The sequence below is a fragment of the Danaus plexippus genome, chromosome 26 (assembly GCF_018135715.1).
Source record: "Danaus plexippus chromosome 26, MEX_DaPlex, whole genome shotgun sequence".
Lineage (NCBI taxonomy): Eukaryota > Metazoa > Arthropoda > Insecta > Lepidoptera > Nymphalidae > Danaus > Danaus plexippus.
In genome coordinates, this window is record NC_083554.1 from 2,071,956 (window position 1) to 2,089,012 (window position 17,057).

Sequence of the window (17,057 nt, forward strand, 5' to 3'; positions counted from 1 at the left end):
TGCCATTTTAATCCTGAAGTTAATACAATACATTATACAGAGAAAAAAATTGTCCATGGTCCTATGATTAATAATTGCGATAATAACGTTTAAAGATCTAGTAAAGACAGACAATTTTCATGTTTTACAGCGCCATTTTAAATAATTATAAGAAACCACTAGTGTGTTTATATAATAAAGCATTCAAGGAGTGACTTAAGTACAAGATTTATCAATAATGATTCACTGTACCAAATATCTATACACTACAATTTTGCAGTACAATTTGCATGAGATAGACTCCCATTGTACTGTGCAGTATGCTATTCTAAGTTTAAATCATCCCAAAACATAGAAATGTTTCCAGTTTCTCATTGAATAACCTATGTTAATAGTATAATTTGCGAATATATATGAATGAAAAACTGTTAACTCTCCGTATGTAGAATGAAGTTGCCTAAATATAGTAAGAATACACATCAGGTAAGAAACATGGTGTGTATTATAATAATGTCCTAACAAGTCGATTTACGGAGTTTTATATCAATTGAAGAGTGAATCTATTGAAAATTATATAATATTATAGTATGGAATTTAGACTGATGCTGGTGGAAACCAAATTTAAAAATTTACAACAACGCCTATTAAGTTGAACTGTTTTAGTTTAAATGAGGCAATCAGAACAAAAAGTCAGTTTCATTGTAACATAAAAAGAATTTGCATGCTTCATAACTATTATGACCATGGTATATTGATTATGGTAAATGATCTTTGTTATTTAGAATACCAGTTTATAGTTTTTCTCGCATAAAGACTTTGATCGAGGATCAATAATAAATCAATTAATCATTCATATAAATTATCAAATGTTGCCAATATTTCAAATTTTTACGTTAATCAATAGAGAATTTTAAAGTTTTCACCAAAAACTACACTGATGCTCATTTATTCATGTAGGTATTAATTATAAAAGATAAAAAGTCTAAAATTCTAACTTATTGTTTTAATAACATTACCAATGCCATCGTTGAAACTTGTTATTACCGAGTCCTTTATAAGTACTTGCGGCCATGCCGATAGACTTCTATAAAAGGTTCAGGTTCTGTTTTAAACAAGTGTCATCTATCAGACGGAAATGCAAACATCCCAATAGTTAAAGATTCAAAAATATAGATGGCGCTAGTGTAACCAACAACAAAACTGTAGTTGCCTTTTATACTTCGTATGTTTTATACTTCGTAAGTTTCAATTTCTACACTGGTTCATTGCGTTTGAGTTCTGCTGTGAATTTTTTTTTGAACGATCTAGCTTCCAGTTTAAGAATTTCGATTTACTTTTTAATTGGATTTGTGTGACACACAAAATTAACTCATGCAAGTGCAAATTTTTTTCTTCTTTTTATTTTTCAATCATTCACTTATAGACTTTTTCAGGCATTTTGTAGAGTGTTATGTTCTTTGAAAAAATCTCGAAAACAGCTCGACAACTATGAGTGATGTATTAAATGGAGTGAAATAAAAAATAATTTAAATATTTTTAAGACGTAAAATTAAATATTAACAATGTATTTTATAAGCATTTTAAATTTTAGTTTAATATATGAATATTTCTAATCTTTTTCTTTTTCACTGTCCTGAACTTCCTAATAATTCTATGACGTAAATTATTTTTTCACCTTTTTTTGGAAATTTACACGTTACGATAAATAAAATTTGTCTAAAAATTGTTTCTTTTCTAATTTATGGATAATGCAATAAGTTTATCAATTTATGTATTATGCATAAATGTGTACTGGTTTAGATTTATTAATAATATCTCTCTTTATGTCTAGAGATACAATTAACCGTCCAAGATTGTGTCCTCTTATTAACCAATACCGTGATCACGGTTGATGAAAGTAACCGAAACGTCGGGATTATGTAGTTTTAAAATAATAAAATTCGCGTAGTATGAATAAACATAGTCTATTGAACAGACTGTGCATGTTTTCGCACGTAGAACTAGAAATGTAAAATTGATTTGACATTGACATGTAGTTTTGTACAAACAGAAAAAATATTATTATGGACTATCAATCAAATTTAAAAAAACATTGTATCTCTTAAATAAACTCCATAGAACTAGTGAGTGGACCGAGTTATAACAATTGTTTAGTTCAAATTTCCGTTCTTATTTTAGTTTTCCGGTGTTATTCTTATTATTGAGTTCCTGTTGATTGTCTATTTAGTATTTTGTGTGTATGTATAAGTGTGTCGTATTAGAAGTAAGTATTTATTTAGTGTAAATATGTACGGTGGTGAGTCCCCCTACCTTGGGGGAGGTTGTATTTCCAACCATGATTCCCTTGCCGTTCCTCCCCCTATTGACCCGGTCCCGATTCCCTCTTCAAGGAAAAGACAAAATGTAGATGATTCCAAATCTACCCATTTGCAGAAAATAATACCATTGCTCAAATAGATACCTGAATTTGAAGTTTCAAAAAAACGCTATTCAGATCAGGACGCAGCTCCTGTTTGATTCATGTAAGTAGTGATTGTGAGCACTCTTCTAGAACTTTTCTTCGTCCTACAAAGTGCGGTCTCTTCTTACATCAAAATCACATCATTGATACAGTTAAGGATGGTGTTGAGCGCTTTGGTCATAATCGACTGTCTATTGAATTTAAATCAGCTAATGTAGCTATTACCTTTCTAGATCACTCAGCCCTTGCTGTATCCAAATACAATGCCATTATTCCTTCATTTAATGTTAACACTTTGGGGGTTTTAGTAAGAAATGTGCAAGTGGAATGGTCCCTTGAGGAATAGGTCACATCATTAGTAGTCCCTGAGGGCTTTGTTGAAGTTGTTAGAGCTTGTTGCTTAAACAGAAAAATTACGGACAGCAATAGTACTGTTTGGATGCGTGCCCCTGCAGTAGTATTAACATTAAGTGGCCAAAAGGTTACTGATAGGGCTTTTTGTTATTTTACTTCACTTCCAGTACAAACATACATTATGTTCCAGCAATCATAAAGCTACTAACTCCAAATGTCCTACATGCTAGACAAAGGGCAATTAAATTAGTGATGTCTCAAGAGAACATCTCCTAATCTGGAGCATCTGTTAGATTTCTTCAGGTTAGGAAATCCTTTGCAGATGGTTCCCACTCTCAGTTTTCTCCCTCTACAAATGCAGATCATATCCCTCAAAATTCAGCTCAGTCTCCCTGTCATGCTCAGTCCAATCCCAATTCAGTCTCCTATCGGCCGACCCATTTTTCGCACAAAACTCCTCCTGTTCCCCTATCCAGTTCAGACAATGATAGACAGTCCCATAATTTAATAATTCTTTCCAGTCTTTCCCGCCTTATTACACTGAAATTAGTTTAAAAAAAGTTCATTAAAGTTTGTTCACTTGTCTTCAAACTAGTAAATAAGTTCATTGCACAATACAATAGCTTTATATATAGATACATTAATATGGCTTATCTACATATGATAAAATAATATAAATTTCTAGTTTCAGGATAAAATGATCTAACAAATATGAAAGAAAAATCACTGTATGACATCAAGAGTGCATTAATAATAATAATGACTTTAAAATGAATTTCACATCAAAAAATGTCTTCACTTGTCTATTTTTTCGACCCTGGCTAGGCGTGCCGTTGGGTATATGGGTGGCTGTGTCTATTGTGTATTATTGGTGGTTAATATCCAGAATTGATGTGTTGGAAACTGAAAATAAAGTGATCAAGAAGCAATTATCATTGGGTAGTGTTCACGAAGTCATTGACGGAGCCACCAGTTATACCGTGCCTGAGGTAACATTTTGTACAATCCTTTTTAATTCCATGATAACATATATGGTATTTTTATTTATATATTTTTTCTATTTTATTTAAATTTAGAATAGCCTTATAAGATAAGTAGAAAAAAGTCTGTATATGTATTGAGACAGAATCCACATGGATGAGGTAGTGTTGATTGTCAAATCTTAATTTACATTATTGGATAATAATTTCATATTACGTGTATGTTTTATCAATTGTTAGACCTTTGTATAAGGGTCAGTCAATTCCCAGATTATGGCTTACTTAATATTTTTACTATACTAGCAATGTATTAATATACTTAAACAAAACATTAAGTAAACATTTTAATTAATACTCTGACACAACATTCAAAGACTCACACTTTTCTTCTCAGTCAGTTAGATATTCAAATAGTCATATATTTAACTATGTTCACGATAAAATTCATATTTGCTTATGTGCAACTTATAAATAAAAAATATACACAAACTATCACTAACCAGACCCCTTATAATGTTGAAGCAAAATCTGTAAGGATTTAGCGAATATTAATAATTCATTTAAGAAAACAAGTGCTATAAAAACCTTTAAAATTTTGGTTTATTTGGATAATAAAACTGAAATTAATGTTTACCCCGTCTACTTGTATGTCATTAATGCTCAAAGGATTTAAGTGCGAAAAGATACAATAAATATATCCTTATATATATACTATAATATATATATATATATATCTATGACTTCAGATCCCAGATGTTGTTGGTACTCTGTGTGAAACGGTCCACATAGCTTTGGTGTGTATGGGGAAATGCACTCGTAACATAACACCAATGTTGAAGTCTCTCCTACATCATCGACAGAATCCCATACATTTCCACTTTATAGTCGACCCGGAATCAATGCGGACTTTAAATAAACTGTTTGAAACGTGGGATTTGCCCGACGGTGAGTACTGAGTATATCATTGTACAGTTAACAAAAAAAATACTATCTCAGCTAAATTTCTGACTAAATACTTTTTGAATGTCATAACATAGTTATTAAGTTATCATTTAGTTAAAAAAATATCCAACAGTGAAATCTTTAAACTATCGTAAAATGACGTGTCTGAAATATTTTTATTGATGATCGATTGATGATTCATGATCGATTTAGTGTGCCAAATAACTAAAGAATTTTATAAGATATATATAGTTCATTTCAATAGAATTTAGCAATCTTGTAAACAAACGTGATCAGCTGATATTGACAGATACTTGTCTATGCCCCTAGTGATGTGAAAGATACTAATCTTAATCGTTATATTAAAGTATTTATATAATAAATATTTATATTATAAATATATATATATTATTTATTAGTGAGCTTTTTTTAATGTATTTAGAAATGCAGAACAAGTGGCTACAAATAGTAGATTTTTGCTTTCCAATAGCACTAAAACTCTAATTAATGATTGGTTGCCAGCACTGCTAAAATTTTATCTCAATACCTTCCAACTGAATCTCCCAGATCAGAGTAATTTAGTAAGAAAGGGTAAAGTAACGAAAAAACTTGCTCTGTCTGTGGGAAGGCAGTTGGAACTGCTAAGTATTTGCTGGTGGGATGTAAGGTACTCTTGGATAGCTGTCAATACTCGCGTCGTCACAATAGGCTTTGTACTTCTAAGCGGTATCCATATTTAGTTCCGCCTGCTAAATACCAAAAAAAAATATGCAATTTTACTTCTCAGTTTTAACTGATTTCCATCACAGCCTGTTGAATAACTATAGTGTTTGATATAATCAGATCTTTTTAATATTTGTGGGTTGGTTAAAGTTCAAATATTAATGATTATAAATATCTTTATATATAGAAGAATATTGCGTTAGTTACACTATTTATAACTCAAGATCGGCTGTATGGGTTTGGCTGAAAATTGGTGGAAAGAACCAGGTAAGGGACATAGGATAGTTTTCACACGATCGAAAAAAAAAAAATAAAAAAAAACCAAAAGCTTCTTATTTACTGCCTTAAGAAGGAACATTTCTAATTTTGACTGATCAGGACTGACATTCAATTGTTCGCAAGAACGGAGTAATCGTGGTCAATTGCTTTGTTTACAAAATTGCCAAATTCTATTGAATTGAACTGTATATATAATTTTACAATCTTTGCATGATGAAAACTCCTAGTTAGAAATAAGGGACCTACCATTTTTACCAAAAAATTGTTGATGTTCTATATACATGATCTATTTGTGAATTTGGTAAGGTAATGTATAATTAAGTATAACAAATATAATCCACAGTGAAATACAGCTGCTATGACGCCCAAGACCGTCTGTCTGAGGTCAAATGGATCCCCAACAACCACTACTCTGGTGTATATGCACTCGTCAAACTTCTCTTCCCCAGCATATTGCCGGATAAACTGGAACAGGTTATAGTACTGGACTCTGATCTAACATTCCTCTCCGATGTTTCTCAGCTGTGGCACATGTTCAGAAACATGAGCAGTCTGCAGGTAACAAATATTCACTATGCTTACTTAATTTGCATGATTACTTAATTATATTTGTTGAGAATAAAATAGATTTCTATCTTCTCAATGTCTTTATAAAATATATAAAAGTCTAAACATATAAAATTGGTAGACTTTCATTAATTATCTATAGTGGTAACTAGCTGTTGTCTGTGGCTTTCCCCGTATATTATTCCGCCTTTGGGATCATCATCAGCCTGTCAGAGCCCACTAAGCAAAGGCCTCTTCCCACACGGAGAAGGTTAGAGCATTAATTACCACGCCTGCTCAAGGCGGTTTTGGGATTTCAAACTTATAATTTGAAATTATAAGACCAGGTTTCCTCACGATGTTTTCCTTCACCGTCCGTCAGTGGTGTCTAAATATTCTTACAAAGTAGATATGACTCGGTAAAATCACATCGGTACTTGTCAGGATTCGAACCCGCGCCCTCATGTAGGAGAGGCGGGCCTGGAATATACATTACCATCCTTATGAGGTTACAATCAATTTCCCGAGGAACCCTTCATCAGATCTTGACTTGGTGATAATAGGACTACCACAAGACCAATTAAAAACAATTTAGAAATTAGGCCTTTAAGTTCAGGAGCAACAAACAACAAACGTTTATACGTTTATTCGATTATTCGAATCGATGACTACTCCCTTTGGAAGTATGTGTAAAAGTAGCCTCAGCTATTCCTTATGAAGTGAAAATCTCAACTAAACTTGATCGCCAGAACATTATTTGTTGGCCATTTGAATATGACTGTGTTATTTGAGCCGATATTGACATTTATTTAGTTGTTGTCTGTGGAAGCCAGGGCGGGTTAATGATTTGGAATCAGATTCGAAATACGTAGACTGATATGGCCATACTAACGCAACTGGTTTCGTCGAGAGACAGGTTAGGGAAATTACTACTAAGCAAAAGATCCAATACTGGACAAGCGGCCATCTTGAATGAACACCAGACAAATGAAGTAGTACTTTAATGACTGATAAATTAAAAAAAAAATCCCAAAAAATTTACACTATGGAACAAATTTCAATGGATTGACCATTTCCACTTTTCTCTATCATCCAGATTTCGACCCAATGTAGTTGTAATAAAGAAGAATTTAGCTTAATATAAATATTCTTCATTCGGCGACTGGTTTACGATAACTACAAGATTATTTTACGAATTTACTCCGCAAAAATAGCTTTAGACTGACAATTTGGGACCAAATTCAAGAGTTTTAACATTGATACATGTGATGAGCTTGAATAAAGTATTAATATTCTGAGAATTATTCAGAAAACGAAATAATGCGTGGTGACGAGGAAGATGTTCCATAATTTTTTTATTAAAGTATATTCCAGAATGAATAAAAATCCATAAAAGTAAATGACAAATAAACATAATTGAATACCTTAATTAAATATTAAAAAGTTTCTTTTTGAGGACGTAGCAAACAAGTTTTCGCTCGCTTTTAGAGATGTCCTTGAACATATTATTACTAAAAACATCGTACTTCTACAAAAAAAAAAAAAAACATTTTAAATCTGTTTAATTTATTACAGTTCATAGGACTAGTTGAAAACGAAAGCAACTGGTACACCAATCAGAAAACAAGATGGCCGGCGCTACGACGCGGATACAATACGGGTGTCATGTTGTTAGATTTATATAAAATAAGATCACTCATAAGCTGGACTAGTGTTTGGCAGAAGACCGTCAATGAAAATCTTAACAGGCTCAAAACCACCGCTCTGGCTGATCAAGACGTTATAAACGCGATCATAAAGAACCATCCCCACATTGTCTATGACATCAGCTGTCATTATAACGTGCAAATGTCAACTCAAACGTTAGCCAAGAACTGTTACGGTGAAGACGTTAAAAATATTAAGGTAAATAATAGATGCAGCCTATCACGAATGTTACCAATAACGTTCAGAAATTCTTTTTTAATAGTTTTTTAATGTTTTCTTATTATTTAAATATGGATAACAGGATGTTGATATAATTTTCTTAATATATAACAAGATCTTAAAAAGTTTCTATTAAATTTGTTAGGTTTTGTTTTTAAAATTATAGGTTTAATTTGTATCACAGCTCTCAACCCAAACATATGCATTATAAGGATAATTTTATTAACATATTTTTTTAAATATACGTCTTTTCAGATATTACATTGGAATTCTCCCAGCAAATACAACATCCGTATCCGGGACGCTGATTATTTTAAAAACATTCATCAATCATATGTTAATTTCGATGGCAATTTGTTGAGGGAGAAGTTGCATCGGTGCTCTCAAAACGAAGTTGTGACATACAAGGTATAAATCCAATACAATAAGACAAAAATAGTTTTATGCCTTTTAAGGGCAAAATTTAATAACTAATAACAATTTTTTTTCATATACTAACAAAGAGATACAATTCTGACAATATCGTTCAACAGACACTTCAATATAATGGAAACCAAGAAGCAGAATTAGTATCTTATTATATGAGAATAAAAAATATATTTTAAGTACAAAAAGTATCTAGTAGTAAAAACTTATTAGTTTTTGACAATATTAAAAGTAGATTAATGCCCTTATTTTTCAGATGAACCATTCAGACCTTTGCCTAAGCTTCCGAGCTGCTCAAAGAGTAAAGTTAAGAACGCACATATACTACATGGACTATAGCTATATGAATGTTGACAATTTTGATGTAACTCTAGTTCTACAATTGTCTATGGACAGATTACAGTTTTTGGAGAGGATTGTCAAATATTGGGAAGGTATGTTTGTTTTATTACTCATACACATAACTATCATGGTGTTTCCATCCGACATATTTAGGTTTAAATGACAGAAAGACTATTTTTTAAATATAGATAGCATAATATATTGCTATAACTAGTTATAATAATATATTACAGGTCCGTTGAGTGCTGCCATCTACCTGTCCGACTGTGAAGTTACTAAACTAGAAAGTATCCTAAGGGATTGGTCGTCAACACTTAACATAAAAAATAATATTGGATACCACTTGGTGTTTAAGCATGATTCGGTGAGAAGCTACAAAGGAGACGAAACCTCAGCATTAGCATAAATTTACAGAATATTAATAATTTTCACAATTTTCCCAGTATTTTATCCTTAATTAGTTATTAACTGCGACACTATTCGCCATTGTGGTAAACTATTGTGTTCAGAGCGCTGTGAATGTGTAGTACTTAACGTGATGTGTTAATCAACGAACAGCGTCATCTATCGTCTGTGTCACGGAACTACAAACCACATACAACTTTTATAAGCTGTTCTTTTAGATAATATGCTCGAGATGATAAGTTTTGGTCCACATGTTATCCTGATCTCTTAGCTACATCACTGTATAGTTTTGTTCAAATCTGTTCAGTATATTTTACATACACAAGCGACAAATATCACAAGCTCACAAACTTTAACATTTAAAATATTAGTAAGATTCAGTAATATGTCGTGCATGAAAATTAATATTCTATTTCTATGTCACTAAGGTACATTATCCAGTGAACTATCTTCGTAATGTAGCCTTGGAGAACGTGAACACTCCATATGTGTTCCTTATGGACGCCGATTTCGTACCAATGGCCGGTCTGTACAGTTATCTGAGGGAATCAATAAAGTTGATCAACCCGTATCCACAGAAGAAGGTAAGCACGTTGTAGAATTTCATTTTGTTTATATATATCAAAGACATATATAAGACCAATATGTGATGAACTCACATTAAAAATATTCGCATTGATTTGGGAGTTCTAATAAATAAGACTATTATTTATGTGAAGCCTTTTTTTATATGTTTTTTAATTTATTTATTAAGACTATGAATTAAAAAATATAAGTGTTGATATGTTAAGAGTGATAGTTACTTTTTGATGTAACGCAATGTATTTCGAGCAACTCATATCTAGGTGAACTAAAATATTATGATCCAAAACCATAATACCAAAACAATAAGCGAAATAATTACATATAAATAAAACTAATATTATTTCGGACTTACTACGCGTTTGTAATTATTTTTAACTACATACTCCCGGTTACTTGGCAGCAACCGTGATCACGGATATACGAGATGAGAAAGTCTGTCATTCAGACATCCGAAGAATATTAGTTTTATTTCAATGAATATACGCGAAAATCCGAGATCTCATTATTTATATATATTGCAAATGTAGGGTAAGTATTAGATATTTAATACTTCCAGTGTCTGGTGGTGCCGGCGTTTGAAACTCAAAGGTATAGGGCTTCACCACCCCGGTATAAGGAGGAATTGTTATCCAGGCTCTCCATCAAACACCTTGGGGATGTTGCTCCGTTCAGGGCCAGAGAGTGGCCCAGGGGACACAGGGCTACTAACTACATAAGGTGGTCGACTGCCACTGCCCCGTATGAGGTGAGATTGATGTGTGATAACCCTAAGGTGTGTCACCAATGATTATTATGAAGACGGGTCTATTGATGTGAGATATTGCAGTATTCTATGAGACTATATTATCGGTTATATGTATTGGCTAAGGAGCAAGACTGAATGACAGGACATGACAATAAAGTGAACTACCCGCATTGCGCTTGAGGTGATGTTAGTAGTTAACACCGACCAAGTGTGACTAGTACATGAGAGATATCAAAAATAAGTTCATTATACAGGAGATGTCAAGTTATTGAGCTGAAAATCGTCAAAACTAGTTTCTTAATATTTATTCTCTATTTCAAAATTAACTGTCTATAAAAAAAAAAATGTAACTTTTAATTTTTTTTATCTTTAACTTGTGGTCCATTCACAAACATTACTATCAAAAAACATGTATATTTGTATACATTATATCTTAAATTGTTCTCCTTGACTTTTGAATTATTTGTTATTAATAATTATGTTTAGTACGACGTTATCAGTTTATTAAATATCGCAGGTAGATTGGCAGTCGGACTACGAACCGTACCTAGTGGCACATCGCAGCATTCCTAAATACGACACGAGATTCTCTGGCTTCGGATGGAATAAAGTAAGAGGGAATACCCCTAATATTATATGAATACTCAATTAATATATGTGTTGTAACAAACTGGTAGCGCCATCTGTTGTCGTAACAGCTGTACGTACAACATAGAACTTTCAAGACTAGTTCCACAGAGAACTATACGTTGAAGTAATTATAACCATACATTAATTTTAACATCTAAGCTACATATAACTGTGTAAAACACAACAAATTGATATTTCTAAAGCAGTGTGTTATTACAGAGTCGTAAATAGATTCAAATACACTCTATAAATTCTAGATGGAGCTAGTTTAGCGCCAACTATTTCATATATATGTATATATATATATGGTCGCTTCACTAATCAAGATGACTGCTAATTCTTTTTAGTCCTACCCTATGATGAGAAAAGAGAGAGTTCTTTGGTGATATTGTAATAATGATTTTTATGATATACTAGTTTATGCCCGCGACCTTGTCTGCTTTAGTTTCAGAATTAGAAAAATGTATAGCTGACCGAGCAAACTCTGTTCCTCTTTAAAGACAGCAGATAAGAAGATTTTGAAGCTGATCAACTTATATTTTTTTTCAATGAATATATAATCAAAATATTTTTCGGATTACTACGAGCATTTTATTGTCGTTATTAGCTACATACTACCGACGCGACTTTTCGATTACTTTACAGCAAATATGATCCGAACAATATTAGTTTCATTTATTAATCTTTTCTTTTTCAATCGAATGAAAAGTATCCTATGTCCTTTTCCTGATTCTAAGCTATCTCTCCACCAATGTTCAGCATAGCCCGTACAGCCGTTCTCGAGTTATAAATAGTGTAACCAACACGACTTTCTTTATGAAAGCTTTGTTGTCCAGGTGTCTCACAGCGTTGAACTCCGTGCCCAAGGATACAAACTGTCGGTGCTGCCGGGCGCGTTCGTGGTACACACGCCGCACGCCCCCTCCCCTGACATCACAGCCTTCAGAGCCGATCCGCACTATCGCGTGTGAGTTTATACTGACGCCCAAACTGTACGAAGCACGACTCACTGACGTTTTTTACGGCGATAGGACCTAAATTTTTATCTCCATAAAAATTTTGGTCCTATCATCGTTCAAATTGTATGAGTTTGAAATTCTGTATTAAATTACAGAATAAGCAATGATTTAACCAAAAAAATCTTTCGTTTTTTAACGTTTCGTTGTTCCTGAAGTATTCTAAAAGAGTTTTTTCTAATATCTCCATAATGAGACAAGGTCTTCAGCTTGGTGATACAGAAAATCTTACATTAGTATCTGGACGAACGAAATTTTTTTATAATATTCTTGTCAAGACATGTCGGGGATATATGCTCATTACGGGAATTTTATAAGATGTATAACTATCTTATAATCAGAGTATGGGATTTATAAAATTTAAAGCAGAAATAAGGTTTCAAACTTCAATGCTAGATTACACTCTCTAGAAAAAAAGTTCTTAATAAATATCAATTTGTAATGTATTTAGTCGAAATGTAAAATTAGAAGCAGAAAAATATACGTGAATTATATATGGAGAGAAAAAAGCGAGTTATCCTCATTCGGATATATGATAAATCAAAATGTTGACAGACGAACGAAATTTATGAATGAAAGTTCTTGAAGGTAGTTGTGAATGTGACATTTTAAAATTTATTGGTGGGTAGATCGAAATGTTAATATGAATGAATGAATGAATGAATGGAAAAACTTTTTTTTTTCAGATGTCTATCACTTTTGAAACAAGAGTTCATGGACGATCTCAAGAGGAAGTACAACGTCACACTCGATGATAACCAAAGAAAATAGTATTTATTTAAAGTAGTAATTATTATTATTTTTATATTTCCTGCAAGCCTAAAATCGAAATTTAATATATTAATGGAATACGTATATGCTTTAAAATGAGATTAAATAGAAATATCATTTTTAATATCTCTCACTGTTATTTGGTAACTAATATGCGTATTTGTAAGCAAACAATTTAAGTATTTGTGGCCTAATTCACTATAAAGGCCTATATACACTGTTGTATTAATTTTTTTTGGTGCGCGTAGCAATTTTATATATTTCGAAGTAAAATATACACATTCAGCTAGCATTATATATTAGATAAATAATTAGGAAAGCAATCTCAAAAGTACCTTTATACGTTTCCACCCAATGTTCCTTGTAATACAAATAATATAGATATTATATATTTTAATTATAATTTAAGCCTAACATCTTCATCGTATCATTATTTTTATAATAACATAGTATTAATAAAACATTTTTAAATGAATGTGTTTCATTTTTTATATAGTCCTAATAAACTTCAGCGCCAACGAAACGGGTCTCAGTGTATGTCAAGTAGTTGCCACTTTTCGGGTTTTCCTTGGATATCAACAGCCAGAGCAGAATCATTATCTGGAAGTCGAGCTCTTGGATGTCTTTCTTCAAAGTGTCGACAGCTTTTTTTGCTGTCACCAACGGCGAGTTATCGTTCATGGACGAACCGCGTGATTCGGTCTTTTGCTTCATGTTCTCAACCTTGGATGTCAGCTCATTCAGTACTTCCTGTCTCTCGGTGACGCCGACACTCGCCTCTTTATACTCATTGGTGACTTTGTTCAATTCGTCCAAGAGAGATCCGTATTCCCTGACCAACGGTTCGAGTCTTTCGTTCAGTACATTCTCTCTTGCTCCTATTTTGTCCATGACTGAAGTGATGTTGCTGTAGACTTTGTTTAACTGTGACCCAGTCGTTTTGAATCTTTCGGATAGTTCATCTCTGTAGGTCTTCATTTGTGCATGCCTCGCTCTCCAATCTCGCCCATCTATGGATACCTTTAATCTTAAAGCCGGTGCAACCCTCTCCAATTCTAATTTCCAAGCTTCCCAATCGTGAACTCTAGTAGTCAGGTTGATATCTTTTTCCTCCTCCTTCTCAATCTCCCCCTCAGATTCCTCAGAATAAATCGCCATTTCCTCTTCTATTTTATCCAAAATGATTTCAGTTTCATCCTCAACCTGGTCAACGTCGTCTGTAATTTCTTCCGACTCATTAATATCAACAACAGGTTTCAGCCATTCGAAATTTTCAACCTTCAAGGCTTCGTCAGCCAAAACGTTAAGGATATAACAAACTTGGTCTCCGCAACCTTGCTTGAGTTTATGAGATGAGAAGTCCACAGCTATATCTTTCTCCCGAATAACATCAAGAACGGCAGCGATGATTGCATTAGGATCATCTTCCTCGTTCGGTTGATCAAAGTCTTTGCCAGATTTTCTTATAAGCCACGCAGCTGTAGATGCGAAGACGAAGAACTGTTCTACGGGATTCGTAGGCGCCACAAAATAATATCTACTCATGGCTTTCATCTTTATTTGCGGACGCAACTCTGTGTCTATCTTCAGAATACGCAGTTTGTCCATTATATTAAGATCCATTTCCTTAGTAACGATTATAATATTATAAGTCCAGAATACGTAGAATCAAACCTCGACTTGATAGGGATTTGTTTACTATTCGTTACCATGGTAACCGAACAAAGAAAATATTAATTATCTACCTGCACACAGCACAGATAACGGATAACATGTAGATAGTTAAAAATAATATAGTCATATAAAACTACATTTTTGAGCCGTTAAATCTAGATTACTTCCGGTAGAAAGAGAGGAATTGAAACAAAAACAATATATAACTATCTTCGGCATATGTTTATATTTATTTTATTTTGCAAATTCCTTTTGTTGCTAAAGTGATGAATTAATCAGCTTTATAAGGCTGTTGACTTCACATTAAACATGATAAATATTTAGAAATGTATAATTCCTATTAATATTTACTGATCTTAGTATTTATTTAGTATACTACTACATAAAGAAAAAAAGTAATAATAAAAATGTACACAATCAAAAAGAAAATTTAATTTATATTTTGGAAAGCTTATTCTTTTTTTGATTTTTAATCTTAATATGTAATTTTTTCTTTTCATTTGACACAAATCGTAAACTAAAACTATTTTCGTAACAATATCACGGAATATTTAGATAGGTACCTACTTAATTGTAGAATTTTGTACATCACTGACTTATGACATTTTTTATTCACACACACATTGACGTTATGATAATTTATTAATATAAAGTAAAACACAATAATAATATGTAATCATTATTCATCACACAGACGGCAGTTATTCTTACTGAATTGTCTCGACTGTTTCCCGCTGATGTGTGATTACTCATTGACCTGTGGGGTTGGCGCCTTGGTGTAAAAAATATGCTAAATGTTCTAGATTTATTTTGCTACCACAACTTTCATCTTTATATTGTTTGACACCAGAAAGGCTTTATGGCTTACACACTGTTAAACAATAAACTTAACAAAAACTTTGCGTAAATTTTATAATGGTAAATAAAAACGTTGACATTGCAGAAATATTCCACAATTTTAGTATGAATGAGGCTTTAGCATAGTAAAAAATATATGTACTCTAAACATCAAAGACATCATTTTGTCAGTAAAATTATTTGTTTTTAAGGGTATTCGAGTTTTTCTGTAACAGACCGTCCGTCCATTTTATGGTGAATGAGAAAGCTTTGGCAATCACGTTTCAAATTAATTATTTGGAAATGGCTTGTCAGATGTATTGTTATCGCTTCAGGCTCTATTTGCACTCACGAATCGACCTTGGTATCTTATCCTCTGGTGAAATCTAAAATCAAATTACTGTTACGTAATTAAGTCCATATTATTATATGTAAGATAATAAAATAGAATTAAAGTAAGAGGTAGTATGTTTTTTACGCCAATAGAATTTGAGTGATTAGAAAATCAAGTAAGATCGATGAATATATCGATATTCTTGGGTAATCGGCAAATTAAACATCGGACGAAGGGTTTTTTAAGAGTTAATATTTTTCCACCACATAACCATATTTATCATGTCTCATTACACGAATTTTCAATAATACATCGATTGATTAATGTTAAATTAAAATCAGTGACGCGATTTCAATTGCATTTAAAATTTTGTCCTTAGAAATATAGAAATACAATATGAAAATTTTGTATCAAATCCCATGTAATTTAAAATTAAAAGCAACGGTAATTCTTTGTTTTAATTCAGAAAAGAATACATGAAAAGTGTCAGTATTAGCATAATATTATTGACATAGTGATGTATAATATACATTGTAATGTTATTTTTCCGGTAAAATTTTACCTAGTCCACTGTGTACGTGGAGGTTAATAATTTAGTATAAAGCGAACGCTGTTAAAAAAATCAAATCTGCATTATGTATTAATTACACATTTATAACATACCTAATAGAGCACATCACAAATTTTAATATTATTGATATTAGGTATTTGTCGTTAAGTCTATTTGTAATTCTTATTATATTGTACTAAATATTCAATTAATTAATCATACTTATTGTCTTAAAAAACATTATGAGGTATTATATATATATATATATGTATATGTTTTTTTTTTATTACTTTTTACTGATATTTTTGCTTTAAAACACTTGGTGTTTTGGTATCTCAGACAGTATTAACATAAAATTAAGCAAACAACTCACACATACAACTTTTAAGTATAAAAATAAATGTGATACCTTCATTACGTTATTTTTTTAACATTCAAGAATAATACTGTGCGTATAATATATGTAGATCTTTCAATTTAAATTTATATATTACCTTTCACTTAACTTAAATATAAACAACCAATCCCATAGATAAAATATTAACTTTTATT

The 17,057-nt window shown here is 32.0% G+C and overlaps 2 protein-coding genes across 2 annotated transcripts; one reads left to right on the forward strand and one right to left on the reverse strand.

Moving 5' to 3' along the window:
- The first annotated feature begins 2,016 nt into the window (after window positions 1–2,016).
- Window positions 2,017–13,585, forward strand: LOC116774315 (xylosyl- and glucuronyltransferase LARGE2s-like). Its single transcript, XM_032667011.2, has 13 exons — window positions 2,017–2,242; window positions 3,480–3,783; window positions 4,521–4,719; window positions 6,062–6,276; window positions 7,840–8,169; window positions 8,446–8,598; window positions 8,873–9,050; window positions 9,192–9,322; window positions 9,792–9,947; window positions 10,505–10,693; window positions 11,211–11,303; window positions 12,160–12,290; window positions 13,026–13,585. The coding sequence occupies exons 2-13, from the start codon at window positions 3,565–3,567 to the stop codon at window positions 13,108–13,110; spliced, it is 2,079 nt and encodes a 692-aa protein (XP_032522902.2). The 5' UTR covers window positions 2,017–2,242; window positions 3,480–3,564; the 3' UTR covers window positions 13,111–13,585.
- On the reverse strand, window positions 13,392–14,813 carry LOC116774316 (intraflagellar transport protein 57 homolog). The gene has a single exon (XM_032667013.2). The coding sequence runs from the start codon at window positions 14,731–14,733 to the stop codon at window positions 13,609–13,611; it is 1,125 nt and encodes a 374-aa protein (XP_032522904.2). The 5' UTR covers window positions 14,734–14,813; the 3' UTR covers window positions 13,392–13,608.
- Window positions 14,814–17,057: the final 2,244 nt, after the last annotated feature.

What these genes read in the sequence shown, in the direction of transcription:
- LOC116774316 (XM_032667013.2), bottom strand. Translation starts at nt 14,733, where the DNA reads ATGGATCTTAATATAATGGACAAACTGCGTATTCTGAAGATAGACACA.
- LOC116774315 (XM_032667011.2), top strand. Translation starts at nt 3,565, where the DNA reads ATGAATTTCACATCAAAAAATGTCTTCACTTGTCTATTTTTTCGACCC. An exon ending in CCAGTTATACCGTGCCTGAG is followed by an intron (nt 3,784 to 4,520) that starts GTAACATTTTGT and finishes CTATGACTTCAG; the next exon opens with ATCCCAGATGTTGTTGGTAC. An exon ending in GCCGATCCGCACTATCGCGT is followed by an intron (nt 12,291 to 13,025) that starts GTGAGTTTATAC and finishes TTTTTTTTTCAG; the next exon opens with ATGTCTATCACTTTTGAAAC.